Source organism: Aquarana catesbeiana, linkage group LG04 (assembly GCF_042186555.1).
Source record: "Aquarana catesbeiana isolate 2022-GZ linkage group LG04, ASM4218655v1, whole genome shotgun sequence".
Taxonomy (NCBI): Eukaryota; Metazoa; Chordata; class Amphibia; order Anura; family Ranidae; genus Aquarana; species Aquarana catesbeiana.
Window position 1 is genome coordinate 663759844 of NC_133327.1, and position 25318 is coordinate 663785161.

At 40.0% G+C, this 25318-nt stretch overlaps 1 protein-coding gene across 24 annotated transcripts in view; it reads right to left on the reverse strand.

Moving 5' to 3' along the window:
• Positions 1-285: 285 nt before the first annotated feature.
• The window catches only part of NRXN1 (neurexin 1), a 1909081-nt gene continuing 1884048 nt past the window's right edge, over positions 286-25318 (reverse strand). For all 24 annotated transcript variants that reach the window (XM_073628543.1, XM_073628542.1, XM_073628557.1 and 21 more), the window contains one exon: positions 286-3657. In XM_073628543.1, coding sequence (XP_073484644.1) covers positions 3353-3657 — 305 coding nt within the window. In that variant the 3' untranslated portion in view covers positions 286-3352. The remainder of the gene's footprint in view (positions 3658-25318) is intronic.

Sequence of the window (25318 nt, forward strand, 5' to 3'; positions counted from 1 at the left end):
GGTAACCAATCAGCTTTCAACTTCAGCTTTGACAAAAAAAAACTTGTAACCTGATTTGTTTCTATGCAGAGCTGCGCCAGATTTTGCACTCTCCAGTTTTAATAAATCAACCCCTATGTGTCCTGAAATCTGAGCTAGTGTCTAAATGTTTTAGTTTTTTATTGTCTCAGGTTTAACCCTTAAAATTACCTACAGACTAAAACTTAATGTTTTTTTTTTTCCGTGTTGTCCAAATCATACATTTTTTTTCAATTTACATCTCTTGCGAAAATGAAAACAAAGCGATGTATTAAGAAACATTTTATTAACAAAACAATAAATTCCACTTGCTTAGCATTTCCAGTAATGGATAAATTGGCCTTGCAACAAAATAAATTTCATTTTCAATATCTATCACACAAACACAATAAACTGGCTTTGGGCCTCTTGGTTTGATTTTTTGGGGATGAATCATCTCACACTTTTTTGATTTTGTTGTAAAGGCAACACATTACAGAATTGGAAATAAGCCACCTCATCCAGACTAAGTACAGCTAATATACAGGGAAAAAGAAAAAAAAAAGAAAGAAAAGAAAAACCCTGTTGCAGAATATAAAATGTACCTACCCTTTCAATGAAAGGGACCTGGAACACAACGCATCAAAATGCGTCAGCTGAATTCTCATTATATGAAAGGATTAACAATGATGACGTTGAAATGCTATAGCAAAATTGCATACATAGTTTGAACTGAATATCTAAAACAAATCGGAAGCAATGGTGCTACAAATAAATGCAAAAATATCAGTAACATAAGTATATAACTGAAATAGTAGCTCGGAATTATGGTATAAATGATTATCAAAGATAAAAAGTGTTGGCAAAATAGATGTATACAAAGAAACAATTGACATTTGACATTTTGATTACATAAAATAAAATACTTTATAAAAGACTTGTAGTACTTTGCTATCATAGCATGTTCAACTTATCAATTTGGCAAGTCTTGTTTGGACCACAATTGTTTACTCTACATCTTTTCATCATTTTTTTTTCTTTTTTTTTTTAGAGAACTATAATCATGACTGGACCTTTCACACGTTTTTGTGCAATACAGCATTAAATAACTTTTTATCCCTGAGTACAGTTGACTTTCTCTTGTGTCCAGATGGAGATTTGTAGCAGGAAAAGTTATTTGATGCACCCTGTTCTTCTACAAGCTACTGGCTTTGGGGAGTGATCAAAACACCCTTGCAAAAATCAGGACTAATGGTATGTGGAAGCCCTATTAATATTTTTATCAACTCTATTGTTATTATTATTATTATACAGGATTTATATCGCGCCGAAAGTTTACGCAGCGCTTTACAACATTAGGGCAGACAGTACAAGTACAATACAATTCAATTTTTGTTTCTGTGAGCTTGAGAGAACATGTCTAGATTTTAAGGATTTTTTCAAAGTTACCTGGTAAATAAAACAAGCTCTTTTGCTTTGTTACCCCTTCTTCTGTTGAAATTAATTTAAAACTCTTCCTTGTCTATAATGTGTGAACATTCAAACTCTTCTCAGGAGACCTTCAAGTGAGAAGACTGAGTTCTCTTGAAGTACCAACTTTTAGGTTAATATATTCTCTTTGCATTTCCTCTTGAGTGATATGTTACTCTCAAGTCTTTTGCAACACGCTTAATTCAGCAAAGCTTAAGAATTTTTACTGCATTACTATATATTAATTTGCTTTATAACTCCAAAAATTGTGATTTACAGAAAAATACATTTTTTTTTAAATATATGAAAACAATGCCATTTTATTTTAGGATATTACTCTATTTTGCTTACAATTTTTCATGTTCTTGTGAGAAAGACAACTATTATATCTACAAGATTACTAATTTTATTTTTAATTCAAGCCAAAAATATTTTTTTTTTAAACAATATATGTTTGGAGAAAGGACACATAAACACACTTACTTGCAGTCAAAAAACTGCAGACATTCCCAAGCCATAATCAACATGAACACTGTTCATGTGTATCAATCGTATTTAATACTTTTTTTTTTAACATAAATTCAAGGTCCATTATTTTTTTATTATTATTTAATTAAACGCATAAAAGGCATGTCATGTCATAGTTAAAAAAAAGTAAAAGGTCCTTACAGTTAATTAGCTAGCATAAAGAATTACATTATGCCGGACTTTTTAATTGTTTGGAGAAAGTTAGATACCTTCATACCTTGTGGCTCGCCATACTGGAACTTGGCTGCAGTGGAATGTTGGCTATTGTGCTGTATAATATTAACATTTTTTAATTTTTTTTTTTACATTCATACACATCCCCCAGCGGCATACTCACAAGAATTTTAAAAATAAAAGATACAAATTGGGTAATGGCAGCAAGAAACTGAAATATGTCTGTTGGGTCAGACATTGGAAAACTGTCTATACCTAGCAACACTTAGAACATTGAGTTTACCAAAAATGGCTGAAGAGCAGATATATTTTGCATTGTCTATACAACAGGCTATAAAACATCACTTATCACAGTCCAGAAAGCACATATAGATGTGTTTTATATAAACATATGTAGTAACATATTAAGCGTGCATGAAAATTTTCAATGATTGCATCTATCCCTCTTGTTTTAATTTTGAAAAAGGGCCTTATGTTCCGTATTTGTGAAAATAAGGCCTCCGTAACATACTCTTCACAACCAGAAAGGGGTCTTTGTGAAAGTTTTTTCTTTTTTTTAAAGTTTTTCAGAAAAGCCAGCTTTTTTGTACCAGACATGTCTCCATGGTTGCTTCGCTGCCCCATTGCCACAAGCCACAGCGGTTTGCAAGTTCAGACAAGTTTTTCGCTGGCGTACGTATTTCCATGATGAAGAGGGCACAAGCACTTTGGCTGCATCCAGAATCATAGGTAGCTTCTTTATTTTTTGTTTCTTTTAGTTGTGCCTGAACGGAATTGGAATTTATTTTTAAAATTTTGAATTGTGCCTCCAAGTTGTATATTTTTTTTCCTGTGCTTGAAGAATGCTTTGTCTACTCAACGTCTTTCCAAAACATTCCAACCGCATTAAATGGATGGGCAGAATATACGAAAACACTGTAGATAGTTGGGTATCTTAAGTGGCTCCTGTTTCTGGGAAACAACACCGTGATGTGCTTGTTTTATATATATTTTTTTCATTTGTTTTTACATTTTTTTTTTAAAAACAGTCTTTTCTTTCTGATCGCATTCCCTGTCTTCTTTATTTTATTTTTTTATAATTTCAATGTGCTTCATAAAAAGTAAAGTAAATAAGTTTGTTAAATTTTATGTCTCAGATAAAATGAAGACTATTTCTATACACGTGTTCGTTAAGCGGCTGGGATCAGACGTAATATTCTTTGTCCTTGTTTTTCTTATTTTTGTTTGAACTTTTAGCGCTGCTGGGTTGTTTTTCCTTAATCACAGCCCCATTGGACTGCGCTGAGTTACTGATGTAGTTTCGACTCTCATCAACATGATAGGAGCCTTCATCCCTGTTTCGGTACTTGTACATGGCGTAAAGGAGGATGAGGATGCACAGGGCGGCGGCAGCTACTATGCCAACGACCATGCCGGTTGTGCTGCTAGATTCCCTGATGACCTCCGCCGAGCCTGGAATATCTCTCCCACCTGCTCTTGTTGGGTTTACTAAAGAAAAAAAAAGAGGAAAAGAGAATTGGTTATTACTGTGTAAAATTATGGAGAAAGACAACAACTGTAAAAGTGATCTTGGCAAAGGTATTGAAGCATTGAAAAACCACCATAATAATTGCTGCTAAAGCACTTTGTACAAATCCAGTGGAAAATCGATGAAATTACAGTCATGATCATGGCTGTCAGCTCATCCCTGCGGTACTGACACGTCTAGTCTACATAGATGGGTGACTAATTAAAACCAGCTAAGACATATTCATTTCATTCAACATCAAATAACTCTTTCAATAAATAAAGCTGAACTCCAGGCAGATGTATGCATGTTTTCCAGGAAAAGAGAGCAGAGGGGTAGATTTACTAAAACTGGAGCACTCTGAATCTAGTGCATCTGTGCATGGTAGCCAGGGCTTTTTTCAGCGGGAATACGGGGGAACGTAGTTCCGGCACCTCCAGAACTGGCTGTATGTAATGGCAAGGGGTTGCTGGGGTGTGCTTCAGGGTCTATTGATGCTGACTGCTGGGGGTTTTATTCCAGCTGGAGGGGATCTCTTTTTGCTGGAGGGTCTATTGTTGCTGAGGAGGTCTATTGTTTCTGGTGGGGAACCTGTTGTTGCTGGTGGTGGGTCTTATGTTGCTCTGAGGCAGTCAGTTGTTGCTGCGAGAGATCTACTGTTAAGGGAGAGGTCTATTGATGCTGGCTGTGTGGAGATCTGTTGTTGCTGCCAGGAGTTTTTTGTTGCGGGTGGTCCACTGTTGTTAGGGGATCTATTGTTGCTGGCTGCAGGGGTGAAAAGGGGTGACTCCGAAAAGGAGGGGTCCTGCACCTATTCTCTGAGAAAGAACCTAATGGTAGTCAATCAGCTTCTAACTTTAGTGTGTTCAATTAAGCTTTGACAATAAAACCTGGATGCTAATTGGTTTTTCATGCAGAAGTGCACCTGATTTTGCACTCTCCAGCTTTAGTAAATAAACCCCACTGTGACCAAGAGATGAGCTCATTAGTCCACTGATTCTCCATTTCCTGTCTAGTCACAGATTGGTGGTGGAGAGGAAACCTGTAAGTGTGACTTACCTGCAGTAGAGAAAAATAAGGTTTCCTGCCCTACCAGGCAGGTCTCTGCAAATCTCAGCAATGAAATATAAATCCTTTGGCAGGAAAAACAGTTGCTTTATATGTATAAAATTCCTATGTGTATTTAGCTGTTGCTGCCTGGAGTTTAGTTTTTAGGGGATGGGTTTGCAACCAAAGCAGTGAGGTTAAATAAAAAATAAACAATTCAATAATTTCATAAAATAAAATGAATAAACACAAATGAAATAAAATAGAATAAAGAATAGAATCAGAATAAATAAATAATTAAAAAAAAAGAAACACCACAATCCCCTGCAACACCCAATGAAGACTTTTACCCCAGATTGCTATTCACAAATCTTTCAACCAAATCAGAGCAGAATTATGTAATATTGGACAACTGAAAAATTGGTCAGGACCAGTGGACTTATCATATCTTACTAATAATTAAAGGAAACTGGTGCTGACAAAATATTGAGCTTGTCCTCCCTCATACACCTTTAAAAATGCTAACTGCCCGGTTGTATTTGACTTCAATTCTGTCCAAGTTCCCAGCCAGAGAAGTCAGAGGAAATGCAAAACTCCCGGTGTGAGTCAGAAATGTATATAGGTCTTTTAATCAACATTTAAAAAACTTACCAATTGACTTTCCTTTTTTTTTAGGACTTTGTGCTGCTTTTCCTCCCATCTTGCCTACTTTCCAAGATAGCAAGCAGTTGTGCTGCAAGTTTGAAAATTACTTGCTAAGCTATTGCTACACTTGCCAGGCTTCACAAGTTTGTTGCACAATTTCAGCAAGTCCACATTGCATGACTCCAGATCAACTTTGTTTGCAAACATTCTGCAAGTCTGCTGCAAGTTCTGGTTCAGTTAGGTTGTGCAATAGCCATCCCACCACAGGGGGCACTGTGGCAGAACTTTCATGCTGTAGATTTGCAGAGCTCTTGCTGTAGACTCACCAATGCAACTTTTCTCAAGACTTGCCGAGCAAATTTGCTACAAATGGGAAAAGTGTCAACTACAACTTGTGCTTCAAGTGCACTGCACCGCATAATGGAAGCGCCCGGGGGTGTGAAGTCACTTAATGAGGTGGACTGAAATTCTGCTTTAATATGTACTCTTCACTTCCTATTAGCATTATTTAATAATTTTAAAGTTTCTCATATTTAATTAAATATAAACCTAAAAATGATCAAACATTTTAGGATTTCCAAGCTGCACCGTGGAAAAATTTGCTAACTGGTCAATCACGTTTTCCCAATATGTGGGCAATGCATATTTTTCTATTATAGATTAATTAATACATTTGGTGCTATGTACTCTTCATATCTCATTGACTTTCCTGCTAATTTTTTATTTTTTTTTAGAAAAAATAGCCAGTATAAAAAAAAACTTTAGAGATCCACTACTCTACTATACTTGAATACAATAAAAAAAGTCAATGCTGAAGGACCCTAGGAAATGAGTTCTTATTCCCACATCCATCTCTTTTTTGGTAACTAGAAGCCATAGTATCCAGAGGTATGATTTACATTACAGAGGGTCCTGCGGTTGCTTTTAAGATTTTGTCTAGGAAAGAGCTCCTCCAGATTTCTATTCAAAGTGACCATTACCGAGGGTCAAATTTATTGCAACTTACTGAAAATCCAATAAGTGCAAAATAAATATAGCGACAATACAGATCCAATGTTCTTGATAACTCTTCTACATGGGATGCCCTTTTCATTTTAGGATTACAAAACCTTTAAATGTTACAAAGGAAGCATTGCTTTGGACAAGCATAACTTCCCTGTCTGCTGTCGATAAGCTTTCATTTTGTCGCTCAGTGTGATTGGCGAAAAAAAAAAGGTAAGATTCTATTAACAATGTAGCTTTAAAATGGAAACAGAGCAATGAATTTAAATGCTAGGTAAATCAATGTTCCACCTGCTGGAATGCCTCTCATGCGGAGCCCATTTTCACAATTATCTCACTTACCTATTCAACCTTCCAGTGGAAAGCCGCTTTTGATTGATGTTACCTACTGCCGCTTTTTCAAAGGGACTTTGAACTGGCCTGAATAATAGTGTAAACTTGTTTTTGCTCTTAGATTAGAACAAAATATCCAGTGAAAGATCTCAACAGAATGAAGGCCCCCATTCTTAAACAAGAGCTATGGAAAAAAAAAAAAAAAAACTAACGTGGTTAAAGCGGAGTTCCACTCATTTTTTTTCACGTGCTCTAAATCCAATCCCCATTCTCCATTTGCTTTTAAATGGTAACTTTTTTTTTTTTCTAAATACAGAATACCTGTAATTTATGATTTTCTGGAGCACTTCCTGGTCCCTCCGCCTAGGCGATTACGTCATTAGGCTCTTCGCATGGACACCTGGGATATCGGCGTCATGTATCCCAGGAGTCCTTGGGAGTCGCCTAATACGGAAATCTCGCGCTATATCCCATCAGGAAATGAGTAGAATGAGCATCACGCGGTGGCATCACTGCGCAGGCGCGAGATCGGGAGGTGCCAGCTGCACCGATTCCCGGAAATAGATACAGGGGGGCTTCAGAAGCCAACAGTGGAGATGGACCCTGCCAGCTTCCGAGATCCAGGTACTTTTATTGAATTTAAACAAAAATAAAAAGGACTACAGTGATAACACTATCTAAAGACTGCATATAAGGTAGAGCAAGTTGAAAAAAAATTGAATTGGGGGACTGGAAACTTTTCAAAGCAACTTAATAACATGGTTCAAACCCTCCATTAGTATAGGTAGAAAATGTTATCCTCTTGGAGAAATTTTGGACTAGCTTTCATATTCTGCCTGTTTGGTATAAAAGGCTATGCACCATTGACATAGAAGCATTACAAAAAAATAGATTTGCATGGATTTCCCGACTAATAAGAAATGCAATTGTTATTATGATCAATGATGGAAGCTGCAAGATGTAAATACCCTTTGCTTTAAGAAGGTTCCACTATGCTTCATATTCTCCGTGTCAAAGGCCAGGGCAAGTTTTTCAAATTGATTTCGTTTTTTTTTTTAATTGATTTTTTTTATTTAAAAATGGTGTAGATATGTATGCAGTGTGGCAGATGTGTACAGCCTGGCTGTATAGAATTGCTAATCCTTTGGCATTTAAAACAGTAAGCATATACCGTATGTATTTCAATAGTGTGTATAGCTATCTAACTGTAATTATGCTTTAAAGTTTGATGCCAACCAGGGTCAGGAGAAGGGGTGGGCAGAAAAGGTGGCTGCCCTGGGCACTGTCGGATCATGTGAGGTGGGGGGGGCGATTGGAGGGATTTGTGTTGGGAGTGAGAATTTGAGGGTGGCGGAGATAAGAATTGTTCTAGGAGGGGAAATTAGGGGTGTGTGCTAGGAATGTTGATTTGGGGGAATTTGTGTCGGGGGGGAAGAGGATTTGTGCCAGGAGGGTGGCATTTGGGGGTTTGTGCTAGAAGAGGTGATATGATAGAAGGGGGGGGGGGGGGGATTTGTGCTAGAAGGGGATGTTTTTTTTGGGGGGGAGAATTTGTGCTAGTACTGATGACTGGGAGGTATTTATGCTAGGAGGGGATTTTTTTTTGGGGGGGGGCTTGTGCTAGACGGGGGAATAGGGGGGAGAATTTGTGCTTGGAGGGGAAATTTGAGGTGTTTAGGATTTGAGTGATTTTTTTTTTTTTGGGGGGGGGAGAATTTGTGCTAGTAGTGATGACTGGGACGTATTTATGCTAGGAGGGGATTTTTTTGGGGGGAGGGGTTGTGCTAGACTGGGGAATAGGGGGGAGAATTTGTGCTTGGAGGGGAAATTTGAGGCGTTTAGGATTTGGGTGATTTTTTTTTGGGGGGGGGGTTGTGCTGGGGGGATGTGGTGAGAGTATTTGTGTTTGGAGGGGAGATGGGGGGGCAAAGAATAGTGCTGGCAGGGGAGATTATTTTACTGGGGGAGGGGGGAATTATGCTTAGGGATTAAGCATTCAGATTAGTGTTTAATTTTTATTTATTTTTTTGGGGGGGGATTTTTGCTCACACATAATGCTCATAGATCTTAGGGGGGGTGCAATTTGGTATGTTTGCCCTGGGCTCTAGATGACCTTGTCCTGGCACTGATGCCAACCTTGAGATTAAACCTCTTGCAAAGGCTATTTAAAAAAAAATGATAAACATGCTATACCTACCTGCTCTGTGCAATGTTATTGCACAGAGTGGCCCCGAACCTACGTTAATTTATTTGACTAGTTAAGAAGGTCACAACACAAAGTTGTAGTTTGTTTTTTGAAAATCATTTATTAAAATGCACAATTTAAAACAGATTTGGCATCCATTTTTTTCATTCTAATTCTCTTCGATTTTTTTTTTTATCTCATCCCCTTGCTTGAGTGTGCACTTTCAGCATTTGATAATATGGTCCAATACAACTGTATGTGGTCCCTATCTGATATTGACTTTACATTGAGCTTTAAAGCATGCAATAAAATGTAATGCTTCAGAAATTAGATTTAAGTTTCAGACGTAAAAACCCTTTGGCCACTTTTCATTAATATTTAAGAAACAGCACTACACATACAAACTCCCGTGGAGCCTGAGAATTGAAATTAACGCCACAATATTATTTTAAAGGAAAGAATCATTTTTCTTGGTTTGCTCATACTGAGGGTTCCAAATGACATTTAAACAGAGCATCACTGTGATTACTTTTAAGAAATGTTCAATCTGCGTTCTTCTGTTATCTCTCTGTCTGCTTTTACGGCCAAATTACTTCATATTAAGACAGCATCAAGTAAGAGCTTTTCAGTGGTGAAAAAAAAGAAAAAAAACATTGCTGAAAAAGATTATAGCAATGTGATAGGTTGTGTAACCATAAAATGTCCATCCACAAATGGAAGCCTCCACAAGGGGATTCAAAGAAAAATCCAGCAGGAGCTCCAGAGTATAAAAGAGAAGAGAGGCGCCTCTAAGTGTAGAAATCTGGTTACATTTAATGAAGGTACAACATTTAGCAACTCTCATGGTTGATGATTAAAACAGGCACACCTAAGTATGCAGGCATCCGGGGTAAAGCTGTCTGCAATCGTGACTGGGAAGACTACCCTGCAGTAGAGCGATCTGAAAGCGAGGCTTAAAGCAATCATGGAGTGCATCGTTTAAGGGACGACGTCAATGGCGGTGCGGAGGATGGTCTATGTGGACAGCTTTCCCCCCCGGATGCCTGCATACTTAAATGTGCCTGTTTTAATCATCAACCATGTGAGTTTCTAAATGTTGTACCTTCATTAAATGTAACTGTATTGCTACACTTAGATGCGCCTTTCTTCTCTTTTATACTCAGTTGTGTGTGACGGTGCGTGACGCTACTTGTATATCAAGTCATCGCTTGTATATCAAGTCAAAAGTTATTAAAAAACGTTGACGCTCTCAAACCAAGTTACTCTCAAACCAAGGTTTTACTGTATTTTACTTTGTTTCCCTTTGAATTAGTATAATTTATCATAATTTTTTGTTGTTTTTAGTTTGGGATAACTAATGTTTATTTGGACTCACTTTAAAAACATAGGATAGTGTGTCTATTGTGGTCCACCTGCCTGCCAAATATCCTAAATCTGTTTATTCACACAAAGGTGAAATTTCGTTTTTTAGACCTAAATGGCTATAATCCAAGTAGGAAATGTAAAAAATGTCTGCAAAAGAACGTGTGGAGCATTATGATTTAGAACCCTTCACTAAACCATATCTCCCAACTTTTTGAGATGGAAACGAGGGACACCTATTGGCAAAAGTATGTAGGTATTGGACACACTCCCTTCCACGCCCCCTTAAAGGAGAATTATACAAAAAAAATGATTAGTTTAGCCCACAATTGCTTTTTTTAAAGTTTTTTTTTTAACCACTACTATTCCTTTATATATATGATGAGCATGTAAATTGCAGCGTTAATTGATGGCACTGTATAAAAATACTTGTAATAAATAATGCACAAATAAATGATAAGAACTGGCCATATAACTCTATGGCAAGCAATGGGACATACCTGTAAACTTTCAATGGACAAAATTACTTGTTAATTAAAGGTTGAGTTTGGCTGCTGTGGTCCCATACAACAAATTTTTATTAAATTGATTGTAAAATCATATATATATATATTTTTTTTATACTTGCCTGCTCAGTGCAGAGAGCGGACCTGAACCTCCTCTTCTCAGGTACCCCTCCAGCGCTCCTGGCTCCTCCTTTTTCAGTCCACCACCATAGGAATCCACTTTCTATTATGGCACACATGGGGGCTCAATTCCCGACCCGCACTGCCTGTGTCCATAGACACAGACAGCGTGGCTTGGTCCTGCCACCTTATCACTTGTTACAGGGTTTGACTGACAGCAGTGGGAGACAATAGCCTCAGCAAAGCCTGTGAGACCAGGAAGTGAGAGGGGAGAGGCACTGCAGAGGGGGCACAGCACTGGATCGAATGAGGTAAGTATGGGGGGGGGGAGCGTGAGCGGGCCATACTTTTTCCGAAACATTTTTTACCTTAAAGTGATTGTAAGGGTAATTAAAAAAAAAACAAAACATGTCTATACTTACCTGTGCTGTGCAATGGAATTGCATAGAGTGGCCATGAAAACCGCCTCTTTTCGGGTCCCCCGTCGGCGTTCCTAGCCCCTCCCCTCTGTCCAGTGCCCCCCGTGGGAAGCCACTTCCCGCTATGCACCTGAGCCCCGCTGCTGTGCCCATTGACACAGGCAGGGGGACCTGCCCCTGCCCCCACCCCCAGCTCCCTCGTCACTGGCTTTGATTGACAGCACTGGTGCCTCAGCAAACCCAGCGAGACCCAAAGTGAGGGGAGAAAGGGGGGGGGGGTGAGGGGGGATTCTGACAGCTAAACATTTTTTACCTTTATGCAAGGAATGCATAAAGGTAAAAAATGTTTAGGCTTTAGAACCACTTTAATGCAAGGAATGCATAAAGGTAAAATATGTTTAAGCATTAGAACCACTTTAATGCAAGGAATGCATAAAGGTAAAAAATGTTTAGGCTTTAGAACCACTTTAATGCAAGGAATGCATAAAGGTAAAATATGTTTAAGCTTTAGAGCCACTTTAAGCACATTTATAAATGATACCAAATATGAATTCCATACAGTGGGCAAAATGTTTGCTTTAGTAATTCTAAGCAATGCAGCTAATAATAATAATAATATAAGTAATAGAAATGTAAAAGTGAAGGCTCGGAAGGCTGAATGCAAAGTGCATTCCAAGCTATCTTGCAGAGTCAAGTTTATCGGAACCACTCTGAGCTTCACCACTAGAATGGATTTCCATCAGATGGAGCCTGCGGGTTTACTTGCCCTTTCGCACTTTTCCTTCAAAATGCATTTGTTTCTCTCTTAACCGATTTTACATGGAAGATTATCAACCAATGATCTCATATCAGGACGGCTTTTTTAATTACTGCTATGCCATACCAATATCCCAAATCCCTTTTGTTTCTATTCAAATACTTCCGGTACATAATTTGATTAAGTATATCACCAGGCATTGCACTTTGACATGTAGTTTATTGATCATAATATAATTGAACCTTTTCATATGAGCCCATTGTATTTCCTTTGTCGCCTCTGAGTGACAGGGCCATGGCTATCTTTCCCTGCACTGAAAATGCCTTTTAGAATCAACGAGGCGCCTTATTCAATAGCTGACATTCTTTGTGCAAGACTTGTAGCTGTTTCTCTGTAGATAACAATTCTATCTTTTTATGGATCAAAGTTTTCAGTTTCGCATGCTTTAAGTGAATTACATTTCTTTTATCTTCGGGTTTTATTATTGTTTGCCCATATTTTAAATGAAGCATAAAGAAGTGTCACTCTGGGCTTATCTGGGCTGCAGTCTAATGTCAGAGCTGCGTTTAAGCTTCCATTTCATTTTATGTTCTCCCTTTTATCGGCACCGCTTTCTTAATACCACAGAAAATATTTTCTTGAGTTATTTTGTGTTTTAGCATTAAGCATATTCTTTGTGTACAGTTTGTTTATTGCATTACACACTTGCAGTGTCACTCTCATTCTGTTACTAAGCTTTATGGAAGGCTTTTATTTATTCTACATTCTACAGTAGAATGAATGGTCTTAATATTGCAGGAGATAGTTGGAAATTATTACTTACTCGTGCACACAAGTCATATATGTTGTGATATACACCAAATAAACTTTTGTCTGAGTTATAAATGGGCCATCTACCCATCCTGGCATTTTAATGCACCTGGCAGGCACAGGTTCAGGGTCCAGCCTTGCCTCCTGCAGCCTATCAAAGTCTATGGCAGGCTGAAATATGCCTCACCTGCATGGGGCTTAATTGCTATACGAAAAAATGTTTTTTTTCTCCATGCAGTGGGACAGTCTATGGGGGAACACAGCGCCTATACTTATCTATCACCTCTGTGCCCAATCCTGGCATTTTACTGTGCCTGGCAGGCACAGGTGCAGCTACCAGCCTTACACCCTGCAAAGTCAAAAGTCTATGGCTCCAGTTACACCTTTAATGGATCATCAAAGTCTATGGCTCCAGTTACACCTTTAACCGATCACAGATCCAACAAGCCTTGTTTGACCCCCCTGAATGAGGGCGGTCACTAGCTTTCTGGTAAACCCCCTATTTATCTGTGGTGGTGGTCTCACGAAGTCAAGTTGTTTCTATTCCACAATTCAGGAATGATTTACTTTACAGTACACCAGGAATCTTCTATATGAACTTAAATCACTCACTCATTTTATTATCCCATGTATATTTTGTATATATTGGACTTTTTCTCAATTAATTGTTCATTATATTGATTTATATTGTTCACTATCATGTTATTATTTGTAGCATAGCACTTTAATATTCACGTATATTAATTAATATTATTGAATTAATATTATCTTATATCTTTAGCGCTGCACTGTTTTTGTTACATTTATCAAAGTCTATGGCAGGCTGAAATACGCCGCAGCTGCATGGGGCTGACTGCTATTCTGATTGGTACTCACCTTTAGGACCCTAAAGCCCAACTCCAGGCAAAATTTGTTTTTCCCATGCAGTGGGGCTGTGCGTTTTTGTCTAGGGGGTGAACACAGCACCTATACTCACCCGATCCTTTGATCCCCTGGAAAAAGGTGCTCCCCTATTTCCAGCAGGTTCCACACTCAAGTCTAGATGCCATGCAGGGACTTGTTTCTGGAACAACCTGCCTTCCATTACTCTCAAAGGTTTAGAGGCTCCTTTTGTACTGGTATGTTTTCTTTTTTTTTTTTTTGTCTACCACACACATCTGGAGTTTACTGCTCTGCCCACCCTGCTGCAAGGGACTGCCTCTGAAGCCATTTGTCTAATGCAGGGGTCTCAAACTGTTGGCCCTCCAGCTGTGGCAAAACTACAAGTCTCATGAGGCACTACAAGGCTGGCAGTTACAAGCATGACTCCCACGGGCACAGGCATGGTGGGTATACAGAAAAAAAGTGCAGCGCTGGATAAGTATACCGTAATATACTTAAAAATGTATACAAAAAAATGCAAATACGTGATCACAAAAATTTATTTGAATTAATAATGAAAAAATATATAATTTTTGATTTTCATAAACCCTAGTGTCCATATATTAATTAAATATTGTGAAGTGATGAATTGGTGATTTCACTGCAGATGTGTATATTGTGACTTCCACTGCAATACACCGCCCTTCGCCCTAGGAAGATTGAAGGCTTACCAGAAAGCCCTATTAAAAAGGCATAGTGACACCAACCCTGGAATCCTTGAGTACTTCCTCCAGTAGACGAACCTCAACCGTCATGAAAAGGGTATTCCCCTCATGGATGTCCAAGCAATGCTCCAAACTGATCACCTCCAGGATAATGAGTATATAACATCAGAGTGTTCACTTCATAAGAACCACTAGAGCTGTGATGAGAGAAGATCGCTCAGATTCTGGCTTAGTCTCCTGTCTGTCTTTGGATGTGCTGGTGGGACTTGTAATTTCGCAAGAGCTGGAGGGCCACCAGTTTGAGACCCCTGGTCTAGTGCCTAGGGCTACCTCTATCACTATTATACACTGATTTAGGCCTCATGCACACTTGACCTCAAAAACGCTTGTTTTATAGGCGTTTTACTTCTTTTTATTTTCTGCCTCTACAGTAAATGCCCCTCCATGTTAACGGATGTGTCCATGTACACATAGGCTTTTATATGAGTTCATAGGCAGGGACGTCTAGAGGTAAAAAAAAAAAACAAAAAAAAACCAGCAGTGATTCCTCTGTTTGCATTTTAGAAAAAAATAACAAAAACATTTGCACATTTTGAAGAGGAGCATTTAGGCTGAAAATGCATGTTGATGCAAGGCTCATTATGCGTATTCGCAAGTTAATACATTCTAATGGGCAGAATAAATTAATATTGCAGTCAATAGAATGCATTAACATCAAATGCGTGAACATGCTAAAAAAGTGGGTTTTACCATGGTTTTTTCTTCTGCTTTTCTCCTGTAAGGAGAAAAGACATCAAAAGAATACAGTGTGAATGTGGCCTTATACTTGCCATTTGCCAGTACCCGTTTCTAATTAGCCACTTGCTATTATTTTGTCAAGCTGTAACTGACATTTTTATATTATAAGTGGTTTGATGTTATTGTATTACCAATCTATTTCAAACCACACTATACATGTACAGCTGGGGTTGAGCGGATAAATTATGTTTTTTTTATCCTAATTTTGTTAACCAAACACATATATCAAAATTGTCATACTAAAATTCCAGGAGGATCCTTTTGGTCCTGTCCTAATGGTCATCATAACAGCGCTGCTCCACTCATTCAGATATCAGAACCTGGAACTGTTCTGGGAAATACAAACTGCCAGTAAACAAACATCCACTACTCTTCAATACTGTCTGAGCATCCCATAGGGCTGCTTATATTTCCTTTGCCATGGATTTGAAATAACAGTTGAACATTAACCAAGATAATCCACCAGCCACCTATTAATTCTAATCATCTGTATGCCAGCATTAGAGGAAAGCTCCTTACCAAGCATTAGGGTGATTAGTAACTACTATTGAGCGCTGTTTATGAAGGAATGTAAAAATGTCTTAAAAGTGATTGTAAAGGATCATTTTTTATTTTTTTAAAATAACAAACAAGTCATACTTACCTCCACTGTACAGCTCGTTTTGCACAGAGTGGCCCCCTGAACATCATCTTCTGGGCTCTCGTGGCTCCTCCCCCTAGGAGAAGTGTTCTCTCGAGGGGGTTACCGTGCATCCATTTGCCTCCACAGACCGGGGGGACCCCGCCCCCCCGGTGCCCACCTCATTGGATTTGATTGACAGTAGTGGGAGCCAATGGCTGCGCTGCTATCAATCTATCCAATCAAGAGCCCGTGGAGAGAGGGACAGCGCATCCCCGCCGAGGAGATGAAGGGGCTCAGGTAAGAAAACAGGGGGGCTGAGGGCCAGGTGTTTTTTCATCTTAATGCATAGGATGCATTAAGGTGAAAAAACACGAGGTTTTACAACCCCTTTAAAATGAATAATTAAAGACGTCATGTTTTGACAATAACTGTATGCCAAAAAAAAAAATAAAATACCTGCTGACTGAGTTTTACCATTGTTGGAAAGGCGTGTAGACTGTCTACCTCACTCCAGGATATTTGTATTTTCCTGATGTTTCCCATTAATAGCTGGTTTTAGTTTGTTGGCCAAATATTAAAAGTGAAGTCTTGCATCTCTCCTCTACCCGGAACCTGAGATTACACCATTATTGGAGTAGTGGGGTGACATCATTTTTCACATTTACGTCACCATCCTTAGCACTTTGGTTACCTCCTTAACAACAAGAATCATCAAAAAATCTCCCTCAGAAGAATAATATTGTACAGAGGTCATTCTCTAGGTTAGGGGTGGCAAACAATTAGGTTTGGAGAAACCAAAAGTGTCTTCTTTTGTTTGATTTGTATTTCTACTTTTGACTAAGGCTGGGTTCACACTAATGTGAACTGGATGCAGGTTCTCCGCATCCAATTCACAATAGCAGGAGATTTTGGACGGCTCTCTATGGAGCCAGTTCACATATCTCCGTTGCAGCTCCGGTGCGAATTTGCACAGGAGCCCTGTGCGTCTTTTGGTCCGTTTCAGGTCCTAATTCAGCCAAAAATTCGGGCTGAAATCAGACCTGAAATGGTGAACCGGGACGCACCGGACTCCTGCTTTGAGCCGCATGCAAAGATAGTGTGAACCCAGTCTTGATTCCAATTTAAATTGTTGCATGCTAAAGGTAAAATGTGTTGTCTCTGGGAGGCCCCCTATACAAGCAGATTTCAACAGTCAATCAGACAAGTTGTAAAGACAATCATTCAAAAAATAGTCAGCACATCAAAAATGTATTGCAGCCCTATACATGTACATACAGTTAAAGTAATTGAAAACCACACCAGATATACCAGACCTAAGCCAATGATGCAGAACACATGCCCAGGATCAAGCATGCATAGCCATATTGAGCAAGTACTAACCCATGAAAGAACCTTGGTGACATTCCACAAAAACAAATCACTATTCACTTTATGGCAAGCAATACAGTAATTGGCATGCATGCCAGAAACCAGAATCTTTTCACTAACTGGAAGCTGTTATCACGCCACCACCTCCTCCCTCAGTTGGCCAGCAAATTAGCTATGTAGTAATAGGGACAGAGCTTGTTTCAAGATATGTCAAATTTGGACAAAGTAAACAAAAACAGTACATCAGTCTGCGATGATCAAGGGGCATGGTAAGACCCAGGAGCTGTCAATGCCATGTACAAAGGAAGAAAGAGTGAAACAAAAATAACAAAATAACAAAAATAAGTAGAAACCTAACAATGAAAAGCAACATTAAGAAGTATTCAATAACGGTAACAGATGATAACATATAATACCAAGAGGGTGCTGACATTGGTCCGTGCTAAGTGAGACCATTGCTCATTCTGTGGCCAACTGGGGGAAAAGTCAGTACATAATGACAACTTCCAGGTTGTGAATCGCAAGGTTCGTCCCCTTCAGGTTTCTTGAACACATGCCAAATGTTGTATGCAGATTTCTTGCCCTTGTATTTGAACCTCAAAATTTTTTTACACTTTTGAGTTTTTGGCATTTTTTTGTTATGCTGGCTTTTTCTTGAATGAGCTTTAATACTGTAGCCATGCAACCCCTAAACAGGGCAAATGTGGTTTGATGCCGGATGGGTCTAGTCTCTTGACTGGTATTGTTACCCCTTGATAAGCTTGAGAGCTGACCTCTTGATTTCAGGTTCCTATACCTCTGCTTTCCAATTACATAATGTTGATAGGTCAACAGCGTTGACCACACATGTTTATAGGGCTGTCATTAGCTCAATGCTGATATCTCACCTTAGAGGGGTGTGGACGATTCATTTGGACAGTACCTGTCATGGTGAGATGTGTTGGGGATGCTAGTCTTGGACTCATTCTAAGAATGCTAGTATCTGGTTTCAATAGACCCCACACAAGCATGCTGTAAACGAGTGTTAGGAAAATATCAGACTTCATCTCTATTCTTGTCCTGGGTCAGTGAGGTCAAAGCATCAACATAGTTACATAATAGGTGAGGTCGAAAAAATTCACAAGTCCATCAAGTCCAACCAACATGAAAGTCAGGGATCTAACACACTTAGAGAGATGAAAGATGATGGCAGCCTACAAAATTGTCCCATGAATATCAAAGGGACCACTGAGTGAACAGCCAAACTCTAGTGAAATTCTCATTTCTCAGCATTTTCTGAGATTACTTGCACATCGCACAGTTGGTTACTGATAAGATTACATACAAGTTTATATTCTTTATTATATATCCAGATCAGTTTATGCATGCTTTCTTTGAAGTAAAGACAATCAAAATTTTGACTGTCCCCATGTATCACTGCTGCTAACTAGCGTGTTCGGCAGATTTTAGTCCCATGGTGCATCTGGCTAAGTAATCTTTGTGATACCCAATGTACATCAATATTTGCCTTCTTTCTTCTGGATGTACAGAATTATCACGCACATTGATTTTTATATCTAGCAGGTAGCCTACCTTTACTTAAAGCAAGTCCTTCCTCTGCATGCTGTGAAGCTTAATTGGCACGGACAATATCATTCCGCTATTATCATTATACAGCAATAATGATCATACGGATGGGTTAGCAGCTTTTAAGCATCTCACAGGCAATAAACACAGATATGCTATTTCAGTAGTCAGCAATAGATGCACGGTTTAAATCCATGCATATAGGATAAGGCTAGAGATGATGCTGAGCAAGTCAGCCTAGAGCACACATCCATTGTACTCACATAAGTAAGTATGGCTATTGATTTCTTCAAATTACCCAAGATTCTGTGTGCAAACTTCAGATAGCCCTGTTATGGTACTCAATGGGATGCTTAAAGGTGTGAAACAGCATAATGGCCCTGAACTTTCAGGAAATGTAATTTAATGGAAGCTGATGCAATGTAATTTTTTTTTCTAATATGGCTTGCTATACAACAGTAAAGTACTTGAGCTGATAAAAAGACAGGCATCTATAGGCTGTAAGTTCATTTTCTGCTTCAGCATTTGTTGAATAACATAAAACAATAAAATAAATGCTAAGACTACATTCACACCTGAGCATTTCTGGCCTTCCCTCTGTTGTTGCACGACAAAAGGCACCAAAAAAAAAAATGTGACGTGACATGTTGCGTCCAAGTCCCAACACTCAGGTGTGAATGCAAATCTTAACCCTTTCCCTGACCAATCCCTAACACTTCCTTAACTATTTCCTAAACCTCTTTAACCCTTTCGCTCTATTTCCTGCTGGTAATTTAAAGTGATTGTAAAGTTTTTTTTTTTTATTAAATTAATAAACATGTCATATTTACAAGCTCTGTGCAATGGTTTTGCACAGACCAACCCTGATCCTCTTCTTCTGGGTTCCCCCGCTGGTAATCCTGGCTCCTCTCTCCTGCTGTGTGCTCATACAAAGCTGCTTCCTATGGGGACAGTTGTGCAAGCTTGATCCTGAACCACGCTGTTTGCGTCTATTCAGACACAGCCTGGATCGAACCCACCCCCCACTCCCTGCTCAGAGGTTTTGACTGAGAGCAGCAGGAGCCAATGGCTCCTGTTGCTCTCAGCCAAGCCTGTGACAGCGGAGAGGGTTGAAGAGCTGCTGCAGACATACACAGCGCTGGTTCAAGATTGGGCTCAGGTAAGCATTCTGGGGGGCTGAGGGGCAGGAACTATTAAATGGTTTATTACCTTAAAGAGGAAATAAACCCTGGTGGGTTTTACTTCCTCTTTATTTCCCTGCAAAGGTAAAGCATAATGGGCTACTATGCATCGCATAGTAGCCCATTATGTGTCACTTACCTGAAACCGAAGCCCACAATGTCACCGCTGTCCCCACTAGCAGGAAGCGTCAATCTTCACCCCTCTTCCTTCCGGGGCCGCGAACTCCGGCTCTGTGACTGGCCGGAGTCACGTGACGTCACTCCCACGCATGCGTGCGGGAGCCGCCAATCATGGCATGACCCCTATTAGAAACGGCACAATGTATCCTTTCTAAAGTGCGCATGCGCCATAGACATGGCCGCATGCGCAATCTGCGCGCGGCTTTTTTGTGAATATCTCCTAAACCGTGGAGGTTTAGGAGATATTTCCAACACCTACAAGTAAGCCTTAATATAGGCTTACCAGTAGGTAAAAGTGGTTGTATAGGGTGTACAACCACTTTAATGCAGAGAATGAATTAAGGTAAAAAACTATTTTACCTTTACAACCACTTTGAGGGGTTCTAAATGACAAGCGGCAGAACCTGATCATGATTGCCATCACTGTGGCTGTCACAGTAGTAACATCATTGGAAGCCAACCCCACAGATTCCCAGTAGTAAAACAGTGACCAGGAGCTGTAATTGGCAGCTTGGACACTTTGATGGGTGAACGTAGGCTGACTGAAGATGGATATGTGCATTACACCAATGAGGAGAGGTTAACAAGTAAACCCTAAGGCTGGGTTCACACTTGAGAATGCAGTTGCTCCCAGCAGGGGTCCATTGCGTCTCCATTCACCGTTTCAGGTCCGATTTCCGCCCGAATTTTGGGCTGAATTCAGACCTCAAACGGACCAAAAGACACACAGGACTCCTGCGCAATTCGCACCGGAGCCGCTGCAAAGATGTGTGAACCGGCTCCATATAGAGTCGGTCACAATCTCCTGCTATGTGAATTGGATGCCGGGAAACACACATCCAATTCGCACTGGTGTGAACCCAGCCTAACACTTTATTCCTAACCTAAACTAACCTGAACATCTAGCCCAACTCTGGACCCTAACTCTAATCCTACCACTAACCATAACAGTAAAATTATGCCTTGATACATACATTTTTGGACCCGCAATCCAACCCAACCCAATGCCAGAACAGACAGATCAGTGCAAGCGCTGATCGAATGCTGGTTTTCCTGCAGGACTGTTCAACAGAAGCCATTTGTTAGAAGAAGAGGCTGTGGGGACAGTCCTACATCATGGAGGGAGCCAATGAGAGTGAGAGATTAGGTAGACACATGCAATTGTCTAGTATCCTAGGCATAAATGAGCCTTTAACCTTTCTGGTGTGGGGGGCCCTGCTGCAATGCAAGTGAATTTTGTTTTGTTTTCCTCGGAGTTCAGCTGTAACCTTACTTCAACTGTGCTTCTCTTTTTACACCAATCTACTACAAATAGTAATATTTACATACGGAGATTAATGGTAAGCTTTAAATATAATGAAGCCTAATACATATTGACATGTCCACTTTAAAAGCGTCATATTTTTTGTAAAAAAAAAAAAACACTAATCCTTCTTGGATGATAATGGAAATCTCTTCAGCTGTCATTAGAATGATCATTAGCTATTAGATTGACACACCACTTGTTTTATCCCAGGATTAAGAATCTAAAAAGACCACAATACCGTGACTCCAAAGGGAACAGAATGCAGAAAAAACAAGAATTAACTTGTAATAGGCTTAACCTCGTTAAATAATACCAGTGTCTCATCTTATCACCTTCTTTTGTGGCACAGTGCTAGAATTTATTGTTATTTATTAGCAAAGTTACCAGAAGTAAACATCGCTTATTTGGTTTGGGGTAAAGTATTTGTGCTTGAGTGGCATTCGTCCCTGGACACATAGCAACCCTAAATGTAGACACCACTCTGTAAAGCCAGCCATACATGGAGGGAATTTTGCTTGATACCCCCATCAACACAGAAAGTGTTAATGCAGGAATCCCTCCTGCTGAGTCATTGTATTCTCCAGGCGGGAGAATTGGGAAGCCATCCCCGCCGGGAAAGGCAAGTAAAGGGCAGGTTAAAAACTTGTTCCTGCTCAACCGGCTGAGATTCGAACAGTGTATGGCCTGCCTAAACCACTCAGCCCCATCCAGCCATAGGTTGTCGAGACTATGTCAGGCTACCTGCAGTAGGGTCTATGCTGCACCACTCCCACTAAGGGGCACTGAAATACCAGGGGGACCCATGGCAGCTCATTGGCCCCATGTGCAAGTGGCCTAAATAAGCTTTCTGTGTTTTTATTTTATTTTTATTGAAGCGGTGTTCCAGACTAAATTTTTTTTTTTTAAATTGCAAACACTGTAGCTGCTGACTTTTAATAAGGACACTTACCTGTCCAGGGAGCCCGCGACGTCGGCCCCCCGAGGCCGATCCGTCCATCGGATCGGGTGCAGGTGCCGCCATTTCAACTAAGGGAAACCAGCAGTGGAGCCTTGGGGCTTCACTGCCGGTTTCCGACTAAGCAGGCACGAGTCGCGCTGCGCTTTGTGAATGGCCAGCATGTCTTCTGGGACACACACATGTCCCAGAAGACAACAGGTGGCTCGCCAAAGAAGAGGACGTGATGTCCTCAGCCACGGCCCAGCTGGATCAGAAGTACTCTTAGTACCCTTAGTAGTAAAAGGTAAGTTAGAAAGTAAAACATTTTTTTTAAATATCCAAAATGAGGGGTGGAGAGGTGGTATTTCGTTTAAGACCATCTCTCAAAATTGGGTGGAAATCCGCTTTAAGTTGATGGGTTCTTTTTAAGCTAGAAAAGCTTTGTTTTTCAAGCAGTGACAGAGACACTCTATCCATATCCTTACTTTAATGCACTTTGCCCACTAATGGGGCTTAATTGTACAGTAAGTATCTCTGTCGCTGCTTAAAAAAAAAAAAACTATACAACTTGAATGGGAAACGGAGTAAAGCTACGCTGCATGTATGTACTGTAAGCTTATGTGCTCTTTTCTATATTGTATGCAGCAAGAAAGATGGAAGGGTCTCTCAAAAGTTATGAATTAAGAGTTTGTGAGATGGGGCCACCATTGACAGTGCCTTATGTATCAATGCTAAAGTATCAGGAACTGTGATTTCTCTATAGTCACCATTACAAATTTACATTTATATGCAGTCTAAAGTAGATGTAAACTCATGCACTAAAATTTCGCAAAATGTAAAATGTCACCTCTAAAGTAATTTTCATTCTTTTTAAATCAGCAGCTTGGTAATTTTGCCGTAAGGGTCATTGTTTAGGCACTTCCTGTTTTCCTGTTATGAGGTTCACTCTGTCAATATCTCCCATTGTGCTGCTGTGTTGTCACATCACATGGACTTCTAATGAACATTATAGGATTGATTTGAATGCTTAGTGAATGTGGTGCAATACCCAATCACATGCAAGGTAACAAAACAAATGCATATGATTGGATGATGGAAGTCAGCAGAGATTAATTTCATTCACTAAGCTAAGGGAAAATGCTCTTGCACAGTGAAAATTCCCTTGCCAAGTGAACAGCCCATTTGCCTTTATTAAATGAACCGCAGAACGTGGCTGAGCCAGTGCTTATTGTGCAGGCATTTCCACCATTGTTGTTATAAGGAGCCCCCCCCCCCCCCGAAGAATGATATAGACCCACTTATAGAAAGCATGCATGTAGAATTGAAGTGGCTTCAAAGAGGTCTCAGGAGATTAGCTGCACTGAAATGGAAAAAAGAAGAATTGTCTCATAGGAAAAGACACGGAAATTGCTTTAGCAAACTTAATGCCATCTAATTAGTATATAGATCTACTTTAAGGAAAACAGGGTTTACTTTAAATTACAGACTAAATTTAGGCAAGTGCTGCATTTTGATGCATTCATAATCTACAATGAGTTCCAAATGCTCCTGGCATTGAAAAGGTTACACTAGCCTATGCCTTCCCTTGTCCCGCATTGCTTATTGGTTTCAATATACAGATTTGGGAAATGTTATTGCACCCAATGGCATATTACAGCATTCGGAAAAGGGTATTAGAACATGGCACTTTTCAAAGCAACCTAATGCATTGTTAATGCAGCTTTCACCTAGTCAAGCATTGAGCTTGTCGTTTTACAATGTACCAGGGGGAGTCATAAAGCTTGCTCCATCTGTAAAGGATATGCACTTTGATATTTCACTAAATTTGGCAGGGTTTTAATCACACGTATCTTGATTTATTACTGGCATTTTACGGTTTGCCTATTGTATATGCCATTAGAGAAATTTGAATAGTATGCCTCCCTTGAGGCATAATCATGAAAAATATTTTTAAAGGAGGTTTTCTAAGAACACATGTAAAGTATGCTTATAGTGCACCCTTCTTGGAAGGAACGGCTTGACCCTCGTCCTCTGCAGAATCCATATTCCAAATGGACAATAGTCTGCTTAAAGGAGAAGTACAGCCAAAGCTCGTTTTCAGCAGACAGCAGGCTGAAGCCCACTGTTGGCTGACGTTACAGAGCCAGTCAAGGCTCAGAGAAAGATCGCGATCATATGGTCAGAATCCAACCACATGCCTGGACCGGCACCCAGCTCAGCCTCTCAGTGAGCCACTGAGAGACTGAGCCGGCCGCTCCCGCCCCTCTGCAGCGCTCCAGTGAGCAAGGGGTGGGGGTAGAGCAGAGAGCCAGTGACTAACAGGCACGGACTCTCTGCTCATGGAGCTCTGAGAACTGAGCGGCGGTGTTTGATGGCTCAGTTCTAAGCCTTAGAGCCGGCAGAGGACAGATGCAGCATTGGACCGATGCGTCATCCACCTAGGTAAGTATAATTCCAAAAATAAATTCCATACTTCTCTTTTAAGAAATATCATTGGTGTTCATGAAATGCACCTAATGGTCCTAGCCATGACATGAGGTTTTACCTGCAATTAGTATCTGGGGGCCTGATCTCATGTAGGGGTGCATTCAAAAAAAGTCAAGGGGCCTACTTTCCAACTAAGAAACAATACAGAGCAAACTGCTAATGTAATCTGACAAATGAAGCATACAGGCAGCTAGTGTGCTTCATTTGTCAATTTACATTAGCAGTTGTAAGCCTATGGAGGTTGCCCCTCCTCATTTTTCTGTCTTTTCAATGCCCCGGCCTCAGTCCGTCCTACAAAAGAACACTTTCTTTGTGATTGTGGCAGAAATTCAGATCGATATTAGTAATGGGCAAAGGCCAGACAGTGCAGGGCACTTGAGGGACCTCTGTGTGTAGTGCAGGACTCTTGTGGGAGCTCTGTGTGC